Source organism: Chrysochloris asiatica, unplaced genomic scaffold (genome assembly GCF_000296735.1).
Source record: "Chrysochloris asiatica unplaced genomic scaffold, ChrAsi1.0 scaffold00131, whole genome shotgun sequence".
Classification (NCBI taxonomy): Eukaryota; Metazoa; Chordata; class Mammalia; order Afrosoricida; family Chrysochloridae; genus Chrysochloris; species Chrysochloris asiatica.
This window is the reverse complement of record NW_006408649.1, coordinates 5,002,202-5,020,192: the sequence shown is the minus strand read 5'-3', so window position 1 is coordinate 5,020,192 and position 17,991 is coordinate 5,002,202. Positions and strand designations below refer to the sequence as shown.

General features: G+C 43.1%; 1 protein-coding gene across 2 annotated transcripts in view; it reads left to right on the top strand.

Annotated features, from left to right (window-relative positions):
• The window catches only part of LOC102812183 (tribbles homolog 2-like), a 32,697-nt gene extending 16,803 nt beyond the window's left edge, over positions 1–15,894 (top strand). The window contains exon 3 of one of the 2 annotated variants that reach the window (XM_006869444.1): positions 14,763–15,894. In XM_006869444.1, coding sequence (XP_006869506.1) covers positions 14,763–15,231 — 469 coding nt within the window. In that variant the 3' untranslated portion in view covers positions 15,232–15,894. The remainder of the gene's footprint in view (positions 1–14,762) is intronic. The other variant, XM_006869445.1, reaches the window with a different exon arrangement.
• Positions 15,895–17,991: the final 2,097 nt, after the last annotated feature.

Sequence of the window (17,991 nt, the reverse complement as noted above, 5' to 3'; positions counted from 1 at the left end):
GCGCCCTTGTGAAGTGCCATCCAGTGGAATCCGATCCATAGCGACCCTGTGTAGGGTTTCCGAGGAGAAGCTGGTGAGCTTGAACTGCCGACCTTGCAGTTCAAATGGCTTTGCAGTCTGGCGCATTAACCCACAGCGCCACACGAGGACTCCTTTGTGAAGTAGTAGGCTTTAGAATTAGGCTATCTCCTCTTTCTTGCTTTGTCACAACTGACTTGATGGCACTTAACAACACACCAACAACATATCATTGCTTTGAGGCTGACCAGCAAGTCCAGTCAGGCCCAGAATAGTGCAAAGATTTATGAAAAGTTGGGCACAGGAGAAGATTTATAGTGTGAAGATGTACAAAGGTACACAAAATGAGCATCATGTTCCTCCAACCTGTGTCGCTTCTCTTCTCGTTTCCTGAGCGCTGCTTCTGAAAGGCAGAGTCTTCCGTTTACACTGCTGAAAAACCTCAAGATCCACAGGCGCTGAGAAGTGCTTTTGAAGACATTAACCCTGACCCTGATTGAATTTTCTCTGCCCCTCCAGTTCCTGTAGTAAAATCTGAAATGGTCTGTGTAACATAGGAAGTGCCACCCTGTAGATATGGGCCCTGGGATCAGATAAGAGAGCCATGTCCATGTCCTCACAGGGTTTGCCCTGTGCCTCCCAGCCTTCCTCTCCCTGCTGTGGCATTGCATGATAGATATACTTGGTCAGCCCATTCTCTGAGGCTCCTTGTTTAAATTTGAGTTACAAGTGAAGGCCTGCATTTGGGTGAAGGACAGCTTACTCCAGTGTAGAGTCAGAGTTGCTGTCTGAATTCAAATCTCTGCTCTTGTACTTATTAGTAAACTTAACCTTGACAGATAACTGAGTCTCCTTGTGCCAGCATTGCCTCATCTGTAAAGCGGAAACAGCAAGAGGCCTTTCCTCATAGAGTTAAATAAATCATTGAAAGTGAACACAATGTTTGGCATACGATCAGCTTCAGCAATCGGTCAGTCCTGCTTTGCTGAGCCTCCTTTGCACTTAGCTCTTGGCCCACTGCACAAATGTGGGGCCAGCTAGCTGACTGACCAGGATGTGACAAGTCCTTTAAGCTGGTGCAAGCCTTGGACTGAGGAGAAGTAAATGGTGCTTAAAGGATGTGGGAGGGGCATTGTTCCTGAAGCCATCTCGGTGTTGCTCAGCTTTATTTTTCTTTCTTGAGACAAGGTGCATTCCATCCCTCTCCTCTCTACCTTAGCCCCAATCAGAGTTCAGTGTTGACATTTCCTAGCATAGATATACCTCAGGTGAAGTCAAGAACATGCTCCTTTATATGTTTCTTCTTTGGTTAGAAGATCTTTATCTCTTGACGTCACCGGGTTTTCATTTCCTCTGCTTTGTGGAAACCGATTAGTGCCAGCATCTGCAGACTGGAAGCTGGAACCCTTTGCGGAAATCGACAGGCCCTGGAGCTTTCAGATGTAATCAATGCCATCTGCCTAGTCACACAGCCCCGCCCTCCTGATGGGGCAGAGACTTGTCTTCTTCTCCACCACAGGAGGTCAGCTTTTGCTTTTCTCAGGTGTCAGTGTCTAATATTGACTCTTCCTTTAGATCTTCATCCTGCTGCCACCTCCATTGAGGTCTCTCCACTGAGTATCTAACAAAGTACAGAGGACAGAAATTGGAGCCCTATTTTTCTTTCATTAATAAACATTTTCATTATTTTAAGCTGTAGGCCTTTTGTATTTTAGGAATATACCTTTTGGCTTGGAGCAGTCCTTGGGTGTATGAACAGGTTAATATGCTCTGCTGTTACTTGCCAGATTGCAGGTTTGAATCTGCTTGGAGATGCTTCAGAAGAAAGGCCTGATGATCTACTTCTGAAAAATCAGCCATTGAAAACCCTATGGAGTTCTACTCAGACAAACATGGGCTCACCATGCATCAGAGTTCACTCCGTGATAAATGGTTTTGGTTTTGATTTCAAGGAGGTAGAGCAGGAAAACCTCCACTTATGTACTGCAGCTTTAGGCATGACCAACCCTTGGGGAAGGTCTGCCTCATGCTATCCTTTCTCAGACTGGTATGTGACTGATCCCAATCCCATACCACCTCAAATTTGCATCCCTCAGGGCATACTCCCTTTCTATTCAAATTGTGTACATCTCTAGGCTGCCCCAGTCTCCTCCTGCTGGTCTAGAAGCATCTTGCAAACAGGGTTTTCATGTTTACTGCTCTGGAGCATGGTGAGCATTGCTATTTGTTGAGTGAACGTTAATCTCCTGGGACAGGAGCAGCTTTGAATCTGAGAGAAGCAGAGAAAAGCAGAGAGTATTAGCATCTAGGCCTTTACTCAATATGGGAGCATAGGAAGGCTGACATCAATTTCCCAGAGAGACACCTTTTCAAAAGGAGCTATTTTCAAAGTTACACATCAAATGAGAAATTAACCAATCATTCTCATTTTCATTTAATGATTTCTACAAATATAACATAATTTTAAGTGTATTGTCAGTATTTATGTCGTTGTTAAGTGCCGTTGAGTCGATTCCAGCCCAGTGAGCTTGAACGGCTGACCTTGCAGTTCAAATGGCTTTGCAGTCTGGCACATTAACCCACAGCACCACACCAGGACTCCTCAGTATCTATGTTGTTGTTAAGTGCCATCCAGTTGATTCTGACCCATAGCAACTTTGTATAGGGTTTCCAAGGAGCAGCTGGTGAGCTTGAACCACCAACCTTGCAGTTCAAATGACTTTGCAGGTGATGCATTAGCCCACCGGGCTTTTCTAACCACAGTTAGAGAGGGGGGTGTCTTCTTCATGATTCTATGACTAAAGTAGACTAAAGAAGTAGAGATTCTCCAGCAGGATGTCTGGTTAGACACTTTCCTTATGTACACATAATACATTAACTGGTGGTCTAGACTGGAGCCCCTGAGCAGATGGACGCTATAATCAGAAGGCATAGCTACAAAACGTTTTGATACTTAGCTGTATGACCTTGTCCCACTTTCTCTGAACTAAATTTCATCATCTTAACAATGAGAAGAAGGTTATAGATAGTGTATATAATGTATCTAGCATAGTGCTTGTTATCTGGCAGATACCTAAAAACATAGCCACCATTACTACTTTCTATTATCATCTAATGTCTTTGAGCCTCATAACTTTAAAACCTGGAGGGTCATTTATTTGTTCAACATAAAAGGACATCATTCTTGGTAATATAGAGAGACAATGGAATTAGGGTATCCGATAAGTTTTTATTATAGCCTTAAGAATGAACTCAAACACATCAAGGATCCTAAAGGACTAGGCAGTATTTCATTCCACCATATATAAGGTTGCATGAGTTGGAGCTCACTTGATCACAATTAACTATAACAACAAATATTTCTTAAACACCTTTTAGGTGTCACAAATTATTCTGTGTGCTGGGAAATACTGCAGTACCAAATAAGACAAAAATCCTTCCCCCATGAGATGTCTTTTCCTTTGAAATAATAGCTAGGGCCACCATGCACTGTGTCTAAGTAGGGCCCTGTTCTATAGGGCATTTAAGATTAATCGATCTTAATTCTAATAATCTATGCCAGGGGACTTCGAAAAGGTTATGGAAAAATGGGATTAAAAGGTTAAGGAATTGTTTCATGAATTTTTTTTTGAAGCCCCTTTGTATTGATTGATTCAAGCCATATGAGTAAGGTAGTATTTTTATCATAACTTCACAGATGAGGACGTTGAGGCACAAGGTCTTAGAGCAAAGAAGTGGCAGACCTGGGGTTTGTATTCAGACTGTCACATACTATATTGTTTCTAGGAAATAGATATCAGGTACAATATTAATCCCCTCTGCTTAAGCAGTTTGGCAGCAGTACAGCAGTAAGTATGCATCATGAGGATCTAACCAATCAGAATATAAATGAAGTGCCCAGTAGTTCGTTTTCTCTGAGCAGCCTCAGCACTGGGTAACTACCAACTACTGTGAGCTAACTCCACAGTCCTATTGTGTTCCCTGTTTCCATTTTAAGGGCTGGGTTTTGTTTTCCCCATAGAACTGTAAATTGAGATCTATTCATGTTTCTGTCCCTCATGCCTAGCACAGGACTTAGCACTGACAGTACTTGGTGAATGTATGAAAATTGACTGACTGTATGAATAGCCCCTTATGCACTTATTGTTGTTACATGCCATCAAGTCAGTTCCGATTCATAGCAAACTTATATAGGGTTTCTGAGGTGTTAAATGTCCACGACAGTAGAAAGCCTCATCTTTCTCCTGAGAAATGGCTGGTGGGCTCAAACTGTGGACCTTGTGGTTTGCAGTCCAGTGCTTATCCTGTGCACTAGATACATAAATATTATAAGACAATCCCCTAGATACATTGAAGGTAAAATGTGGAAATACATTTTAAATTTATTTTACAACATGTCACTGTGGAGAAGTTTTGTTTCTTTAATCATGGAATAAAGGTCAATGTTTTTGAAAATATTTCTGTGAACGCATACCTAGAAGCCCTGATCTCTAGATGGGGCTGGGGGCATCTCAGACGTGGAAATCACGCTGTATTACCAATATTTATTAAGCACCTACTGTGTTCTACACTTACAGTACTAGGTATTGGTGTTGCAAGAATCAATATAAAGAGACTCCTTGCCTAATGGAAGAGACGGCATGATGGTTATATTTAATACCATGTGCTAGAGGATGTATGTTCAGGTTTGTGCATCACTCTGGCCAGCCTGCTGCTATGAAAAACACTTGGGTATCTGGGGGGTGGGGTGGGGGATAATTCTGACAGTAGAGTATGAGGTAGAGAGTGATTGCGTTAGGGTGGGGATGGGCTCCTGCGAACACTGGTCTGAGTGATGTAGTAGGGGGTGATGATGGAGGTGATGCCAACAGGGATTCCAGAAAGAGTGAACAAAGGCTAGAGAGTAGAATCTACAGCTGAGGCTGCCTGTGGGAGGACAGAGATGAGGCTACATAGGAAATCAAGGCTCTGGAGCCTTGGCTGCCTGCCTGTGATCTTGGACTTGACCTGAAATCTAGGAGGAGTCACTGAAGGAATTCTAAACCACACAGTGATGGGATTAGAGTTGTCACTCTGGGAGTGTATGTACAGGATGGGGCTAGTGATCGATGGAAGGTGGGAATCTATTTCAGAATAAGGAGATTTGAACTGGGACTATGGCAGTGAGATTGAAGGTGGTGAGGAGGAGCAAGAGAGTAATTAAACCAAACCCTCCATAGAAGCCAGGAGGGGAAGGTCCTTACGTAAGAATCCTTAGTACAGTTGTGTATCAGTAGCACAACTGAGAGCAGAATCCAGGTTTTCTTGACTTCTAAACTTGCTCAGTATGTGTCAAGCCATCTCAGATGTGTCACGCCATCTCTGGGAGAGTCCCGGTGTAGGATTTGTTCTGTCAGCTGGAGCATTAACAACTGATTTAGTGATTTAGGTGGACAGACCTGCTCATGGTACTCCCCAGACTGACGGGGTCTCAAGGGACTAAGCCCTGCCCTCTCCCCCTCTCCTGTCCCCACCTTCTACCCTGCAAATGGGGCATGGATAGGAACGCTCTGGACGCCTAATAAAGAGCCAGAACAGCTAGGTAGGAGCAGCGACTCTGGGTGCCCCTTGCTGTCCCTTTGTATTGCCCCTTGGGTCCCAGGCCCAGTTCCATAAGCCCTCGGACAGAGCTGTCCAGCATTGATTGAGCTTTATATTGCCTGCGGAAGCTTTTCTGAGAGGTCAATCGATTGATTCGGTGGGGTTCCTTTGGGAGCCAAGTCTAAATGCAGTGAAGTGAATGGTGAATGGTGTATTGATGAGTTCAGAGCAGCATTGTCTTTCTCGGGTTTCCCTGTCTGTTCCTATGGAGACAGAGACGTACTTCCTCTGCCTGCTCCTCTGCGGCCTTCACATTGCACTTTGTGGTTTCTTTACCGGCAGTGGGAGGATTTTCAGAGTTGGAATGGCTTCCCCCGCTCCCCCTAGCCTCCAGTGGCCATGATGACTCAGAGCCTCAAAAGAGGACCAAGCAGGGCTGAGGCTGGGCAGCCTGCTGCTCCGGAAAACACCTGGGCGTTTGCTTCAGATTGGGTTTCACCTTCCCAATTCTGCTATTTCTGAGCAAGTTACTTAATCTTTCTAAACAACAATTTTCTCAGACATCAAATCAGAGCAGGAACACCCACCTCCCCGATTGTGTGGTGATGTTGTAGGGAAATGAGAGGATTATAGTACCTGTTAGAACTAACCCAATCCCTCCCCGTACAGACTTCTCTCTGGGCCATGAAATGTGCTCCTTCCTTACTCACCTGCTGCTTTCCTTGGCTAGCTTGTGAGTTATGGTGAGATATGAGTTGAGTCTCAGCCACCACCGAATCTGGTGGAGTTGGCTCTCAGATTAAGATGCTGGGGAAAAAAAAAAAATCCATGCATGTATTAAATAAAGACTTTAAATGAGTAAAAATTTATTGGTGATAGTTCAGCAGCCTCTTCTAAAAATAGGTGCCAGATTAGCATGATGTTGATTGTGGGTCTGAGCCTCTTTCCCTGGACAGTCTCCTCTAGCAGTATCCTCTCCTCTAGCAGTATCCCCAGGTGGGGCCCTTGCAGGCACAACTGTACACACAGCCAAGGTCAGTTTTCAGTAGCAGGCAGAGCAAGGCCAGACCTGGCTGCAGCAGAGCCTTCTGACTTGACCCTTAGCCTGCCTGGACCCACCCAACTGGATGGCCTTCAGTGACTTTTCTGAATTTCACTGACCTCAGGACACCGGACTTCCTGTCCCTGCCAGGCCCACTTCGTCTGGCTGAACTCCCAGGCCAGCCCCACCCTGGCCCACCCTGTCCTGATGTTTTCCTGCCAGGAGCTCAGTGATGTTTAAAGGTTTAAAAGCAAAGCACAATTTGCTTGTGTAGGTCATTTTTTTATACTGTAGACAGGCATTAGAGGTTAAAAACCTGCATTGGAACCTGAGCTTGGCCATGAGCTTTTATTTTTTTTTTATATAGTTATGATATATATAACCTTGGGTATTTAATTCTGCATGCTTCTGTTTTTGTTGCCTTTCAGTTTTGTTATAAGTAGTAGAGATATGGAACATAAAAATCCTAGTATATAATAGATACTTACTACATGTTTACTATTACCATTACTATTAAGATTTATTTAATAAAAGAAGTGTTATAATCATTGGAATTTTAAAAAGAAATACATTTCAATAAGGCTATTTTGAAGCTAGAAGAGTCCTTTGGGAGCCATTTAGCCATTTGTTTTTACTTATAGAGGGGAAACTGAGACTGAAAGAGAAAAATAACTATTGCTTGTGCCCAGGTTCTACTCCGAATCAGTGGCCTCTGAAGCCTGTGGTGGGGGTGAGGAGGGAAAATGGAGCTTTCAAGGCCAGCTTCTGCTACTTCAAGGAGACTGGAGTGGAACCACATCCTGCTGATTCTGGCTTTCTCACCTGGCACCAGAATCTGGTGACACAAGACCCAGGTCCTGGCCTGGGCTGGCATTGAGTACACAGGCTGCCCACGTGTGAGTCTTGTTCATTCAGCAGGTCTAAAGCAAAGCAGGCTGTTCCCTTTTTATGCCAGGAACAGATTGCAAAAGGCATGCAGGGATCCAGCTTCTCTGGCCAAATACATCCTGCTCTTGGCTTAAAGGGAGGTGTCTCTTTCTCCTGAGAAGTTTCAGGTGATAACCGCTGCCACTTACAGCTCTTTGTTACACAACCCCTCCCTCCTGACCTTCAGCGTTACTTTGCTGTTGTTGCAAAGTCCCACCTCATAGTGACCCCATGAAGGGTTTCCAAGGAGTGACTGGTGAGTTTTAATTACTGACCTTGAAATTCAAACTGACCTTTCCTTTTGGTCCAGTGCTTAGCCCACAGCACCACACTGTGACTCTTTAATATTATTCTAGGGAGTCTTTATTCTTCCTAGACTATCTTGAATATCACCTTCATAATGTACATCCTGATCACCTTAATCTGTACTGATTTAAATGAGCAGGAATGAGCTAGGCCCTGCTCTTGGCTCCAACATTCCTGTTGGTGGAGAGAGTGAGTACAATGGCCCTTGGAAGGAACATGGTCAAAGAACTCACATCGACTTTGATCTTTGGAGGTGAGGAGCATGGGAGAGTACCTTATCTTAATTCAGTCAATCATTTGACAGTGAAACCTCTGAGAACCCAAGCTTACCAGGACTTCCTTGGCCTGCCTTGTCTTTCTGGGTCTCCCAACTTTTTACTCTTTGACAGCCTTGTCACTTTTCTGGTGTTCATTTTAGTGGAAATTATTTCAGTTTTCCTTCTCTGATAGTTTTCTGCCTTACATAGGTTCTGGCTTTCTCAGGTTTTACTGTAATTGCCAAGATTTTTTTTTTCTTCTTTTTTTCAGATCGTCTATGTCTGGCACTTTGATGTGCTATACTTGCATTATTTCACTGAATCCTTCCAAAAACTGAGACGATGGGTATCATTGTATGCCCAGTACCTAATTTGGGAGCTTAGAGTCAGTGCACATTGTTGTGACTTGATTCTGAATCATGGTGACCCCATGTGTTCAGATTAGAACTGCCCCATAGGGTTTTCAGAGGTGGTCCTTCCAGAGGTGGAAGCAGATTGCCAGGGTCTTGAGAGATTCCTGTGGGTGAGTTCGAACCACCAATCTAAATGTCTTAAATGCCTGAATGTTTTAACGGGACATTTGAATCACTGGGTCCACAGACACTCTTGTTGATTTCTATGAAATTTGATTCTTTGCCTGAAAAATTCAGTCACCAAACTACATAATGCACCATAGAAATTGAAAGACTGTTCCATTCTCTTTCTCTCCCATCTCCAACTTATACTGGTGCCCTGTTAGCCACTTCATCTAAAAGATCTTAAGCGCAGAGGACAGTAGCCCAGTTTTCCAGAGAAGGAAGCCCAGAAACATTCAGCAGCACGTCTGCAGTTGCATAGGAAGTTCATGGGGACGAGGGCTGAACTCTAACCCCGCCTGTCTGACTCGCATGTGCTCCCCTCAAGATGGTGTACATCCTGAAAGGTCCTTGTTTAAAGACATCATCCAGATCACTTGCCTCGACCCTTGCCTGTGAGTGATGTAAACAAGTTCAGAATGTTCCAAGAAGGAGGCAAGGTCAGAAAAAACGATGCAAGTGCTTCATTTCCTGCCCATCTTTTTCCAGGCTTCCCTCTCCCTTTGCTGATTCCTTTCTCCTGCCTGAATTACTTATACTCCTGCCCTGAAAGCCAGCTTACCTTAGACCCTGGGGTTCGCATGGGCTGCCCACTTTGAAGGAATTTAGTCGACAGACTGCCCTGGGTGTGGTCTCTTGCTTCAGATGCTTTGGTAGGTGGGGCAGGGCTGAGGGCGTCTACCCACTGCCTGGAGAAGATGGGCCCTCAGCCACTGAATAGCTGTATATTAGCTGTCTGGGCTTACTTAACGTCTCTGAGTATGAGACTCATGATCCCTGAAAAGGAATAATAAGATCATCTTTGAAATTTTCTTTTAAAGAGATAATGTACGTACTTAGACCATACTTAGGCACATAGATCGCATTTGACACAGTAAAACTTGCAGATACAGTAAAACCTATAAGATAGGAACTTGTCAGAGAAGGAAAACTCAAAATTAAAATGAGGTAGCCTTCTTAGTAGAGAGCACTAGTAAGTACCTTGCCAAAGGTGGAGAAATTTTGAGACCTCAGAAATAAGCCCGTCCCAGTTCCAGTTATCACAGGTTTCACTAGATTTGGTTCTCAGTAATTTTTAAAGCCATAATTTGAACCCAGGTCTCTATGACTTCAAGATACTGCTTTTCTCTCTGAACTGGCCTGGTTCATGTGAGTATTTGGTGGCCCTGCCGCAGGTACTGAATGAACCTTCTCCAGTGCTTTTCTGGAAAGGCTGAGAAGCAGAGGAGGTGACTTGCCCAGAGTCAGACAGCAGGTGAGACAGATAGCCCTGCCAGTTAATGGGCTCTCCTAGCACCTGACCCAGTGCATTTTCTAGTTACCACAACTATTTCTTGCTCATTAGCAGAAGTCAGGGTTAGGGAAGTAATCACTTCTTTATCTTTGAAACCCCAATAATCCAAATAAGAGATCTGAAAATTAGTCTAAGATTTCATTAGGCCTTTTGCAATAGGGAGCTCTCAGCAACTCTCCATGATTACTTTGAACATGGCCTATCTTCTGCAACTCCCTTTTAGTAGGTTATGTTGATCACACTGAAAAACTAAAACCTATACATTGGATCGATGGAAAAAAATAGCAGTGTATGGATCTGGTTTGCAATCTCCTGCTTGTGAGTGAAAGAAATAGCAGTGTATGGATCTGGTTTGCAATCTCCTGCTTGTGAGTAAGACTGCATTGTGGTTTTCCCAAGCTCATTGTGTTCTCAGCTCCTTTTATCTTCATTAACATCACCTTGGGGCAAAAAGGGTAGCTGCTTTTATGTGCACAGAAATATGGGTGTAGTAAGTGCTATCTGGTAGCGTAGTGGTTACGAATCGGGCTGCGAACCTTAAGGTCAGCGGTTCGAAACTACCAGCCGCTCCGCGGGAGAAAGATGAGGCTTTCTACTCCCGTAAAGATTTACACCCTCGGAAACCCTATACAGGGTCGCTATGGGTCGGAACCGACTCGATGGCACATAACAACAACAACAAGTGCTATCTGAATTCTAATTCCAGTGCTTCTACCCTCCCAGTCTCTTGTCACCATTTTATCAAATATTAATGCTGTGATGGAGTCCTGGTGTGGCACTATAGGATAAGCACTCAACTGCAGTGTTGGTTTGAACCGAAAGGTCAGCGGTTCAAATCCACCAGTCCCTCCTCAGAAACCCTCAATGGAGTCGCTTAGAGTTGGAACTGACTCGATGGCACTTAACAACAGTGCTGTGATGAGATGTGATTAACAGAACTTATGGAACCAGAGAACTACTGGACTCTGCAGTGTCTCTGTTTGTTGTTGTTGTTGTTATGTGCTGTGGAGTCGGTTCTGACTCATAGCGACCCTGTATAGGGTTTCCAAGGATGTAAACCTTTATGGGAGCAGAAAGCCTCATCTTTCTCCCACAGAACAGCTGGTAGTTTCGAACTGCTGACCTTGCAGTTCGCAGCCTGATTCATAACCACTACGCTACCAGAGTTCCTTTATGTGTCTGTTTAGACAGGAGAATAGGAGTTGAGGGAGGAGGGGTTAGGTTTCAAGAACTGAAAAATAATAATTACTAGCTTTGTACCAAGAAGATTGGCAGGCCAATAGATAGATATATAGTGGGGGCAACAACACTAGTGAGGTATGCACACCATGGAGTGGTCAATTATTTAAGATCAAAAGGACAGCATTTACCTACGGACAAAATTCAGAGGTGTTGGGAAGAAGGTTGAAATAGAAACAAGAATCACAGGGATAAGTGATGTTACATTTATTACAGTCATTGAAATGAACCAAAGTATATGATTCATTGAATGTAAAAGTGATCATCTGCTCTGTAAACCTTGCAAGAGACCAATGATTAAAAAAAAAAAAAAAAAAAAAAAAAAGGAAGAAGAAGAATGGCAGGTTAGGGAATTCTCCAGGGGCCCTAGGCTAAGAAAGGAGATTGCCAAGCACTTGGGGTGCGGGGTGGAGGGTAGCTGCATTACTCAACATGCAGCTTCCACAGAGTCACTGCATACTGACTAGTGAATTAGCTGCGGTATAGTGTCAGTATTCAGTTCATTTCCAAAAGGATTTACTGGATACTTATTTTATACCCAATGATTATATCAAGCTCTTCTGAGGACAGAGATGTTTAAGGCTTATTTCTCCTTTCTAGGGACTACTCAGAGATTAATACAGGGTTTTCCCAGTACTCTTAGGAGAGCCCCACATTTCTGTCAACAAAGGTGTTATTATGAGTTGACTGTTGAATTGATTTTGACTGTCTGCCTTTGTAGTGTCCACCTGTGACAGAGTAGAAGGACTCTATAGGGTTGTCTTTATGGGAACAGATCACTAGATCTTTCTCCCACAGAGCCACTGGGTGAGTTTGATCTTACAATTAGTTAGCAGCCCAGTGCTTAACTGTTACACCACCAGGGTCCCTTTAAAACCACTGCCATTGAGTCAGTTACAACCCATAGTGACCCATTATAGGGTTTCTGAGACTAAATATTTTCAGGAGCAGACAGCCTCACCTTTCTACAGCAAAGTGACTGGTAGGTTTGAACTACAGAGCTTCTGGTTAGCAGGCTAATGCCCCACAGTATCAACGAGGGCTCCTTTGTTATTGTTGTGTGCCATCAAGTTCATTTCAACTCATAAAAACCCAATAGAAGGGTTCTGAAAGTAACTGATGGGTTTGAACTGTCAACCTTTTGGATAGTTGTTGTTAAATGCCGTTGAGTCGGTTCTGACCCATAGCAACCCTGTATAGGGTTTCCAAGGAACAGCTGGTTAGTTTGAACCACACACCTTGTGGTTCAAACGACTTTGCAGTGTAGCGCATTAGCCCACAGCGCCACACCAGTACTCCTTTTGGATAATAGTCCAGTGCTTATCCTATAGCACCATACTAGGGCTCCTTTGTTGTTGTTAATTCCATAGAGTTGGTTCTGAATGGTAGCGACCATGTATAGAGTTTCTAAGGAGTGACTGGTGAGTTGGAATTGCTCACCTTGCAGTTACCAGTCCAGTACTTATCGTACAGCGCCACACCAGGACCTCTTTACTGCCCAGTCAATTTTAACTCATGGTGACCCTATATATGGTTTCCAAGGAGTGGCTGGTGAGTTTGAACCACTGACCTTGTTCAAACCGACTGTATAGTCCAATGCTTTATCCCACAGCGCCACACCAGGGGTCCTTTAATGGTTCTTAAATGGCAGGGGAAAGCCTGTGGAAAGGGTGAGTAGTTTGAATAGAATATCAGGCTCATTGTACTATTCACACACACACACACACACACACACACGATGAGAGATCAGAATCATAGGTGAAGGAGACAGAAGATAAAGGTAACCTAAGTCAGATGAGGGAGCCCCTGGGTGTGGCAAATGGTTAACATGCTCAGATCCTATCCAAAACATTGAAGGTTCATGTCCACCCAGAGGTACCTCAGAAGAAAGGTCTGGCAATCGATTTCTGAAAAATCAGCCATTGAAAACCACCCTAGGGAGTACAGTTCTACTTTGACATACATGAGATCACTAAGAGTTTGAGTCAACTTGAGGGCAATTGGTTGTTAAGTAAGATGATAATTACCCTGCCAAGGACTAGGTCCAGAGAGTGTTCTGGGAGTAAGGTTGGTGGGATAGGAGATGATGCCAGCAGAAAATCTGAGAAGGAAAGATGGATATGATTAGAGGATAGAGGCCTCGAAAGGATTTGGTGTGTGGATCCACTCCTGCTATAATATTCCCTGTGTCTGGTATAGCACAAGGAGCAATAGGATCGACTTAGGAAGGTTTGTGGTTCAATGGGAAAAGGCTCTGGGCAAGTTACTGAAACTGTGAGCCTCAGTATTGTTATGTGTAAAATGGGACAGTAAAGTTCTACATGTGTGACAGGAGAGTTTTGAGTGTTATCAGGCCAAAATGTGTTTAAATTATGTGAAAGGACTTGGCAGCTTGTGCTGTATCTGGTGATCTGCCAGATGTTCAAAGGAAGTCACGTACAGATCTTCATTGAGCTTCCCACTTGGATAGATCTGAGCTTGATTTCTGTGAATCTATATCATCACTCTTATGTGCAGATTTTGATATTGCTTAATCTCTCATTCCTGGTGTGGTGTTGTGGATGAATGCACTGGACTGTAAAGTTTGAACTTCAAGGTCAGCAGTTCAAGCTCACCAGCTGCTCCTTAGAAACCCTACACAGGGTCACTACGGGTCAGAACCGATTGGATGGTACTTAGCAAACAACAAAATAGGGATGCTTTGAGGTTACCAAGGGTACAAAAGATGGGAAAGTTTTTCACAGGCATAAGGGTAGAGACACATGTTAACTTGATTGATGGGAAAGGCAATAAATAGGAAGGTTGGCAGAGGAAAGATGAACGTAACAGAAGTCACTAGGAGAAATGCAAGAGTTAAAGTGAATAGAGGTATATACTGTTTACTGATGGCATATAGAAGGGATTGCAATAACTGTAATGAAACGAAGTATATGATTTGTTGAATTTAAAACTGATGATCTGCTTTGTAAACTTTTAATCAATTCACAATAAAAAGTTTTATAAATAAATAATAAAATGGGGATGCTAAGAATGTACTTATGGCTTGTTTGCTTCCTAGAGGTCTGTGTATTTAAGTTTCATGAAAAAAAAAAAAAAAAAAAACTTTTAAGTCTTGTTGCCCTATGTGATCCTAGCATTGTTACAATGATGTCTGGAATACAGATGGTATTCGATAAACAGTGTTTGACTGGTCAGATGAATAAATAAATGAATACGGAGTCGTTGAAGTTTGTAAGTGGTACAAATGAGTAGTGTACTTGACCTAAAGTTTGGCAGTTTAAATCCACCCAGAGGTACCTTGGAAGAAAGGTCTGGCAATCTACATCCAAAAGAGCAGGCATTGAAAACGCTATGGAGCACAATTTTACTGTGACACACATGGGGTCATCATGAGTCCAAATCTGCTCAATGGCAAATGTTTTCTGCTTTTCTTTTTTAAACTTACCAAGAGGTGTGTTACAATGATGGGAGTAATATTTCTCAGATCACTCTTAGAACCTCATGTCTCCCTCTATTTCTTGCAGGACTCGGGTCAAGCTAGAAAGCCTGGAAGATGCCTACATTCTGCGAGGAGATGATGACTCCCTCTCTGACAAGCATGGTTGCCCAGCTTACGTAAGCCCAGAGATCTTGAACACCAGTGGCAGCTACTCGGGCAAAGCAGCTGACGTATGGAGCCTGGGAGTGATGCTGTATACCATGTTAGTAGGGCGGTACCCTTTCCATGACATTGAGCCCAGTTCCCTCTTCAGCAAGATCCGTCGTGGCCAGTTCAACATTCCAGAGACTCTGTCACCCAAGGCCAAGTGCCTCATCCGAAGCATTCTGCGGCGGGAGCCCTCAGAGCGGCTGACCTCCCAGGAAATTCTGGACCATCCTTGGTTTTCGACAGATTTTAGCGTCTCGAATTCAGGATATGGTGCTAAGGAAGTATCTGATCAGCTGGTGCCGGATGTCAACATGGAAGAGAACTTGGACCCTTTCTTTAACTGAGTTCCAGCCCTCCAGAGACTAGGCATTTTGCAGGTACCAGGAGCGAAAGAGAGCATCGGGAAGGAGTTCTTCCGAGGAAGAACACACATCGCCCACTTGGTAGCAAGAAAGACATTTATACTCACAGTTTCTTGGTTCAAAGAAGGAAAACCTTCAAGGAGCTGACTAAACATGTAGCATGGGGGCAAGAGACACATGGTGGGATTGGGCTGTGTGGTCAGGTCGTGTCTGATGGGTGGAATTAAAGCTGCAGGAACCACCCTGGAGCTTCTCTTCCCGGATGGAAACTAAGAGACCACCCCTGCCGGTTGGGCTGCTTCCGCCTGCCCCACTTATTGTTTTGTTCAAAAATAGTTGTAGATCCTGACAGAATGGAAACTCTCTGCCTCAAACACACATCTTGGCATCGCACTGTTAGCATTTAACTTCTTGTCATGATTCAGGGCAGGTACAATTGGCCAAGGATTTTTTTTCTTCTTCTTCTTTTTAAAACAAGCCAACCACCTATCTGGTCATTAATGGGGTTCATTTAAAATAATTCGGTGCACACAGACTGACACGCAACCTGGGTGCTAAACTAAAAGAAAACAAAAAGTCCAGTTTGTGTCTCTCTTAATTGCTCTCATCAGATCATTTCTTCTAAATAAACTATTTAATATCCTGGTCAGGAAATAACATGTTAATGCTTTGCTCCCTGAAGGGGAAAAATCTGTCCTTTAACAAGCTATTCTGTTTTGTGTCAATTGGTTTGTGGCAGGAAGCTATTAGAAGCCAAACTTCCAGATGCATTACTGCTATCATAGTTTAAAGTGGAGAAGAAAAAAAGGAAGAAGAAAGCAAAGAGAAATTCAACTCGTTCCTTATTATTATTATTTTTTTTCTCTTGAATGGAGATGGTTTGAATTACAGGCATTCCTCTTTGTTGTGATGATAAAATGGCATGAGATAGTAGTCTTGCTCATGGAGTCTTAAGCTTTTGCAACACTCTGATCTCAACTAAATATTTTGGCTTTGTTTTACTGGAAACTAGTGAAACAGTGCAGGTTGTCCCACATAAAATACAGGGCAGCTATTTAGTTTTTTAATTTTTTTTTTTTTTTTTTCCACAAAGAAAGAATGAATCTTTTAGCTTGGAAGGCCCTCTGGTTTGGAATAAACCTTCAGTAGAGACAGTGGGAAGGATAATAAGCTGAAAGCTAGGATGATATAAATACAAACAGCTCTCTCCCAATACGCACCTTTGTATTTTCAAGAACTCTTCTATTTATTAAGGAAAATGTCACATTGTGATGTATTAAGCCAGTACTTCAATTACGGGTTGACTTGGGATGACATGTTACATGCTGTAGTTAACATTTATAGTTTTTTTTTTTTTCTTGTTTGAGTATTTCTGTCCCTGAAATAACCTTTTATTTGGCTTTTCTAGATAGCTTTATTTGATTTCGAGTGGCAAATGTTTTTATTACTGCTTTTCTATTGCTGTATGATACAGAAATCTTTTAGCATCAATATTTGTGTTTCCAGTACCTCAGTTGTTTGGATTTCACTGCCTGTATATGTTTTGTGAAATGGTCATGTTTTTGGGTAGGTAACACGTGGACTCTAGTATGTAAATGTTACTTGAATCTGTGCTTAATTCTAGTATGTGGCATGTATGTGCAGACCATTGGATGCTTTATTACCTGCTCAGCAGGAGCCATGTTGTTCGTGTTCCCAGGAGGGCGGCTTGACCGTTCATAATCAGGAGACAAGGCGGCCATGGATTTGCCCTTGGTTCTATTTTGATAATGGAAGATTTAAAGGAAAGAGGTTTATTTACATTCTGAAGATGGTGCTGTGTCAAGAAGGACCTTTTTTTTCTTCCCCTCTCCCCTATTTTCTAAGTACCTTGTAGGAGGAAAGATTGGTGATGTGCATGGTGGGGATCTATGGCCTCTGGTGCTTTGTCATGTATTTGGTTTAATGTTTTTGTCCTAATCTCTTCAATAAATAAAATTGTGCGTATTTAACTAAAATCCTGGGGTGTGGAAAAATGGTTATTTCCTAACAATTGGTTTGTGCCCAGCCCACCACAGGTAAGAATTCATCCATTCTCTTAAGCATTCACTCTTTCAGGGAACGACTGCTACTGTTGTTAAAAAATGAAAGCTGTCTTTCATTATTTATGGGTATATGCTAGCTGATTTAGATATAATATCTCCCTTAATTGATGTTTTTAGGAAGTCTGTTTTGTTGTTAGCTGCTGGCGAGTTGGCCCCTGACTCATGGTGACCCTATGCACAGTGGGGCAATGTGCTGCCTAGCCCTGTGCCATAATCAGTTACAGATCAGACTGTTAGGGTTTTCATTGGCTGATACTCAGAAATAGATCACTAGGCCCTTCTTCCTAGTCTCCTAGAAACCTATTCAGCATCGTAGCAACATGCAAGCCTCCACTGGCAGGTGGTTGCTGTGCACATATGAGGTACATTGGTCAGGAATTGAACATGGGGCTGTTGCATGGAAAGTAGGAATTCTATACCACTGAGTCACCAATACCTTCTAAAATGAACTAATTATGCTTCTATTACAGATTTGGAAACAAGCCCAGAAAGGTTCAGGACTTGTCCAAGGTTAAACAACCTGCAAACGTTAAGAGCCACAACTGAATCCCAAGTGTGTCTGATCCCGAAGTTTGTTACTCTTTCCTTTATGTTAAAACCTAGAAGCTCTCAGGAAGTTTACTAATCCCTCTATTTTAGCCAGGCTTACTTAGAGCTC